General features: G+C 41.0%; 1 protein-coding gene across 1 annotated transcript; it reads right to left on the reverse strand.

Moving 5' to 3' along the window:
* Nucleotides 1-4,059: 4,059 nt before the first annotated feature.
* Nucleotides 4,060-4,767, reverse strand: LOC133236157 (CDKN2AIP N-terminal-like protein). The gene has a single exon (XM_061398003.1). It carries the CDS (start codon nucleotides 4,735-4,737, stop codon nucleotides 4,387-4,389), a length of 351 nt encoding a protein of 116 aa, XP_061253987.1. The 5' UTR covers nucleotides 4,738-4,767; the 3' UTR covers nucleotides 4,060-4,386.
* Nucleotides 4,768-6,691: the final 1,924 nt, after the last annotated feature.

Genomic DNA, 6,691 nt, shown 5'->3' on the forward strand with positions numbered 1-6,691 from the left:
AGGGACTCTCAAGAGTCTTCTCCAACACCTTATAATACTATAAAGGGAAAAAAAAACAATGTTTCCAGTGTTGGTCATTTGGGGCTTTTATGCCACAATGAGGTGGAAAAGGGGTCATTGTGTTAGCTAGGGGAACTGATCCTGAAGAATCTTGACAATCAAAGTAAATATGTTATAGCTTCAAAGTTGGGCATGAGAGAATCTTAAATCCGATCTGTCATTCTAGAGCAGGACTTATACTACCAAATCAAGTGGAAAAAGCTAATGTTAATACCACCACACGCACACAGGACAGAATTATCAAGGGCTAGATGCCTTGAGAAGGTAAATTTGGTATGAAACCCCAAATCACTGAGTGCCTGTGTGAGGGCAAAGCAAATGTGGCATAAATTAAAGAAGGAGAAAGTCATACATGCCAATTGCATCCTCATAAGCTGTTACAAAATAAAGACATCACCTCTAGCCATATTTCTTTCATTGCTGTGTATACATTTATACATTTTAATGAATTTTTTCCTTCCTCTTCTCTATTTCCATTATTTATATTTGGAAAGTAACTGCTCAGGTGCAGGAGGGCCTAGAGGAGCTATCCCACGTTGAAGGTCAGGAAGGGCAGCGGTGAGGAGATACCTCTCGTCCAAGGTAAGGAGCAATGGCTGCACTTTGCTGCAGCAGCTGTGAAGAGATACCCCACACCCAAGGTAAGAGAAACCCAAGTAAGACGGTAGGTGTTGCAAAAGGGCATCAGAGGGCAGACACACTGAAACCATACTGACAGAAAACTAGTCAATCTAATCACACTAGGACCACAGCCTTGTCTAACTCAATGAAACTAAGCCATGCCCATAGGGCCACTTAAGACGGGTGGGTCATGGTGGAGAGATCTGACAGAATGTGGTCCACTGGAGAAGGGAATGGCAAACCACTTCAGTATTCTTGCCTTGAGAACCCCATGAACATTATGAAAAGGCAAAATGATAGGATACTGAAAGAGAAACTCCCCAGGTCAGTAGGTGCCCAATATGCTACTGGAGATCAGTAGAGAAATAACTCCAGAAAGAATGAAGGGATGGAGCCAAAGCAAAAAGAATACCCAGCTGTGGATGTGACTGGTAATAGAAGCAAGGTCCGATGTTGTAAAGAGCAATATTGCATAGGAACCTGGAATGTCAGGTCCATGAATCAAGGCAAATTGGAAGTGGTCAAACAAGAGATGGCAAGAGTGAATGTCGACATTCTAGGAATCAGCAAACTCAAATGGACTGCAATGGGTGAATTTAACTCAGATGGCCATTATACCTACTACTGCGGGCAGGAATCCCTCAGAAGAAATGAAGTAGCCATCATGGTCAACAAAAGAGTCCGAAATGCAGTACTTGGATGCAATCTCAAAAACGACAGAATGATCTCTGTTCGTTTCCAAGGCAAACCATTCAATATCACAGTAATCCAAGTCTATGCCCCAACCAGTAACGCTGAAGAAGCTGAAGTTGAATGGTTCTATGAACACCTACAAGACCTGTTAGAACTAACACCCAAAAAAGATGTCCTTTTCATTATAGGGGACTGGAATGCAAAGGTAGGAAGTCAAGAAACACCTGGAGGAACAGGCAAATTTGGCCTTGGAATACGGAATGAAGCAGGGCAAAGACTAATAGAGTTTTGCCAAGAAAATGCACTGGTCATAGCAAACACCCTCTTCCAACAACACAAGAGAAGAGTTTACACATGGATATCACCAGATGGTCCACACAGAAATCAGACTGATTCTATTCTTTGCAGCCAAAGATGGAGACGCTCTATACAGTCAGCAAAAACAAGACCAGGAGCTGACTGTGGCTCAGACCATGAACTCCTTATTGCCAAATTTAGACTTAAATTGAAGAAAGTAGGGAAAACCACTAGACCATTCAGGTATAACCTAAACCAAATCCCTTATAATTATACAGTAGAAGTGAGAAATAGACTTAAGGGCCTAGATGTGATCGATAGAGTGCCTGATGAACTATGGACTGAGGTTTGTGACATTGTACAGGAGACAGGGATCAAGACCATCCCCATGGAAAAGAAATGCAAAAAAGCAAAATGGCTGTCTGGGGAGGCCTTACAAATAGCTGTGAAAAGAAGAGAAGTGAAAAGCAAAGGAGAAGAGGAAGGATATAAACATCTGAATGCAGAGTTCCAAAGAATAGCAAGAAGAGATAAGAAAGCCTTCTTCAGCGATCAATGCAAAGAAATAGAGGAAAACAACAGAATGGGAAAGACTAGAGATCTCTTCAAGAAAATCAGAGATACCAAAGGAACATTTCATGCAAAGATGGGCTCAATAAAGGACCAAAGATGGGCTCGATAAAGGACAGAAATGGTATGGACCTAACAGAAGCAGAAGATATGAAGAAGAGGTGGCAAGAATACACAGAAGAACTGTACAAAAAAGATCTTCATGACCCAGATAATCACGATGGTATGATCACTGACCTAGAGCCAGACATCCTAGAATGTGAAGTCAAGTGGGCCTTAGAAAGCATCACTACGAACAAAGCTAGTGGAGGTGATGGAATTCCAGTTGAGCTATTCCAAATCCTGAAAGATGATGCTGTGAAAGTGCTGTACTCAATATGCCAGCAAATTTGGAAAACTCAGCAGTGGCCACAGGACTGGAAAAGGTCAGTTTTCATTCCAATCCCAAAGAAAGGCAATGCCAAAGAATGCTCAAACTACCGCACAATGGCACTCATCTCACATGCTAGTAAAGTAATGCTCAAAATTCTCCAAGCCAGGCTTCAGCAATATGTGAACCGTGAACTTCCTGATGTTCAAGCTGGTTTTAGAAAAGGCAGAGGAACCAGAGATCAATTTGCCCACATCTGCTGGATCATGGAAAAAGCAAGAGAGTTCCAGAAAAACATCTATTTCTGCTTTATTGACTATGCCAAAGCCTTCGACTGTGTGGATCACAATAAACTGTGGAAAATTCTGAAAGAGATGGGAATACCAGACCACCTGATCTGCCTCTTGAGAAAGCTGTATGCAGGTCAGGAAGCAACAGTTAGAACTGGACATGCAACAACAGACTGGTTCCAAATAGGAAAAGGAGTACGTCAAGGCTGTATATTGTCACCTTGTTTATTTAACTTATATGCAGAGTACATCATGAGAAACGCTGGACTGGAAGAAACACAAGCTGGAATCAAGATTGCCGGGAGAAATATCAATAACCTCAGATATGCAGATGACACCACCCTTATGGCAGAAAGTGAAGAGGAACTCAAAAGCCTCTTGATGAAAGTGAAAGTGGAGAGTGAAAAAGTTGGCTTAAAGCTCAACATTCAGAAAACAAAGATCATGGCATCCGGTCCCATCACTTCATGGGAAATAGATGGGGAAACAATGGAAACAGTGTCAGACTTTATTTTTCTGGGCTCCAAAATCACTGCAGATGGTGACTGCAGCCATGAAATTAAAAGACGCTTACTCCTTGGAAGAAAAGTTATGAGCAACCTAGACAGCATATTAAAAAGCAGAGACATTACTTTGCCAACATAGGTCCATCTAGTCAAAGCTCTGGTTTTTCCAGTAGTCATGTATGGATGTGAGAGTTGGACTATAAAGAAAGCTGAGCACTGAAGAATTGATGCTTTTGAACTGTGGTGCTGGAGAAGACTCTTGAGAGTCCCTTGGACTGCAAGGAGATCCAACCAGTCCATTCTGAAGGAGATCAGCCCTGGGATTTCTTTGGAAGGAATGATGCTAAAGCTAAAACTCCAGTACTTTGGCCACCTCATGCGAAGAGTTGACTCATTGGAAAAGACTCTCATGCTGGGAGGGATTGGGGGCAAGAGGAGAAGGGGACAACAGAGGATGAGATGGCTGGATGGCATCACTGATTCAATGGACGTGAGTCTGGGTGAACTCCGGGAGTTGGTGATGGACAGGGAGGCCTGGCGTGCTGGGATTCATGGGGTTGCAAAGAGTCGGACACGACTGAGCAACTGATCTGATCTAATTTGATCTGATACAATTTTTATTTTTTTTATTTATTTATTTTTTTTTACACTGTTGAAAAATCCAAAGTGTATAATTCATTACCTGCCATTATTACATCAACATAAAAAAAATAGGCATTTTAAACATTTCGACCAACAAAAGAGGGCATGATTTATAAACACATAAATATCCATGCATACTTTTACAATGATAGCTACTAGAAAAATGAGAACTTTAAAAATGCCAATCTAGACAAGATTCCCTTTCATTCTAATTGCCTCTTTCCTACATGTTGTTAATACCAAGAATCTTAAGAGGCTGCTGAGGTCAATGTTGCATTCATGCCAGCCTCCTTTCCAAGCCTGTAACTAATGATGAAAGTGTGATGAATCTTCTGCCTTAGCTTTGATGCTTTTTCATTAATTCACTTCTGGTAGTAAACTGTGGCAGGTCTTCCACTTCAATCCCATCAGCCATTTCCATCACCTTGTCTAAAAGGTCTTTGTTGTAACTGCAACCCAGGAAGAGGTGGTTGGCCCAGACCATGGAGAGGGATAGCAGCTGGTCCAGGCGGCCGCCACCGTCGGGTGGATCGCGGTAATCGGGCAGGTGGCGCAGGATGAATTCCATGCGGGCCTTCCATTGCTTCTCGCTCTCCGAGTAGGAGCGGAACTGCTCAGCAAAGTCAGTCGCTCGCCGCACACCGGAGATTAGCTCCTCCACGGCAGCGGCCGCCTCGCCACCCACCATGGCGCCCTCCACAACTAAGGGCCGGACCCGCCCACTCTGATCTGATACAATTTTTAAAAACCAGGTTTATTGAGGTATAATTTACTATACTGAAATTTATCCTTTTAAGATGTGCAGTTCAACGAATTTTGACAGGAGTATAGTCATATAACCACCACCACAATTAAGACATAAAATATTCCTTTTACCTCCAAAATTCCCTCATGCCCCTTAGAAGTCAATTTGCTCCCCTAACTCCGAGTCTTTGGCAAACACTGATCTGAATTTTGACCCTATGGCTTTTTCCTTTTACAGAATGTCTTTAATATGGACTTGGACGCTACATACCTCTTTGTGTCTGGCATCTTTCACTTGACATAGTCTTTTGAAATGTATGAATTGCTTAAAGAAATAAAAATGCCATCATACTATGAGTGAAAAACAAGACCCAAATTGGAACACAGAAAGATAAGAAGCTGAAAAGCCCTGAAAGAGGGCTTAAAAGGATATGGGGGATAGGACAAGATGATCTAATGTAATTTAATCAGTCACAGAAGAAGAGACTGGAGAGAAGCAATGTTTGGAAAAGCAATTAATGAGAGTTTTTCAGACTTGAATCCTCTAATACAGAATGTAGAATGTATACCAAGCAAGATAAATAAAAAAGAACCACATCTAAGGACAATATAGTAAAACTCAGAACATCAAAGACAAGGAGTAGGCTTCAAAAGCAACTCAAGAGAACAGGCAGATGACTTACAAAGGAACAACAAAATGACTAATAGCGGACTTTTCAACAGCAACAGTGAATTTAGACTATTGGCGCAGTGCCCAAAGTGCCAAGAGAAAAACAGCTCTCAGCCTGACCTGATAACCAGAAAATTATCTTTCAAGAAAAACCATGAACTACAGATATTTTCAGATAAACAAATACCAACTAGCCTTCTCTGAAGGAATTTCTAAAGTACATAATTACAGCAGAGGGAAAAAGATCCCAATGAGAAGATGCAAGAAAGAGTGGAAGGCATTGAAAAAAAAAAAAAAAGATGTAGGCAAATCTGAGCAAACATTTTGTACAGTGATAATGAAAATATCTAGTATGTAGGGTTAATAAAAGGTCAAGGCTTGTGGTAAAGAGGGGTTGGTGAGAGCAATTTCTCTCTTCTTTAAGATATCTTTCAAAAACTGTAAGATATATGGAGGATTTAAAACCTGTAAACTCCATTTTCAGGAAAGCTGAGTGACAGATTTCTGTACTCAGTCAGATAAGTCAAAAATGCCTAAGTGCTGCCAGAGGCATCACAGAAGCCGCACGGGGATCAAGTAGATACCATGGAGATTAAGTGAACAGAAAGAGGCCAGAGGTGACAGATCTCAGAAAATATTAGTAAAACTACATTTCCTGTGGGTAAAGGGCTTATCCTGAAGTGAGCAACCTACATCCTTTACACACCACAAGAGATGAGCACGCTGGAAACCACCAGGCAGAAGGCAACTGGTCAGAAGCTTGTGTGGATAGAAGTACAGAGAAGATAAAGGGAGAAAAGAGGAATGACCTAGAGGTGGCAGATCTCAGAAAATGCCCACACAATACACTCACAGAACAAATCTCTTACAAACTGCTGGGCCAGAAAAATCCAACTCATTTATTGAATAAAGAGCCATAAAAAAACGGTCTGGCACATTATTATTACAAAGATACTATAAGAAGAAAGGTGGAAAGAAAGAGCAAAAATTAAAAGAGGAAGAACCAGACAAGAAACAGATTTTAAAAATCTAACCGAAAGTTAACTATAAACAACAACAAAAAAACAATCAATTACTTCAATTAAGAAAGTCTTCATAGCAGAAATGCAAGAAATCAAAGAAGAGATGGCACAAAAACAGGAGAAGGAATATTAAAAATAAAAAGGAAAAGCTGAAATTAATAAGTTAGAAAACAAAAAGAATCAAGACAGAAAAGGTGAGTGTGTGG

The sequence above is a fragment of the Bos javanicus genome, chromosome 23, assembly GCF_032452875.1.
Source record: "Bos javanicus breed banteng chromosome 23, ARS-OSU_banteng_1.0, whole genome shotgun sequence".
In the NCBI taxonomy this organism is placed as follows: Eukaryota; Metazoa; Chordata; class Mammalia; order Artiodactyla; family Bovidae; genus Bos; species Bos javanicus.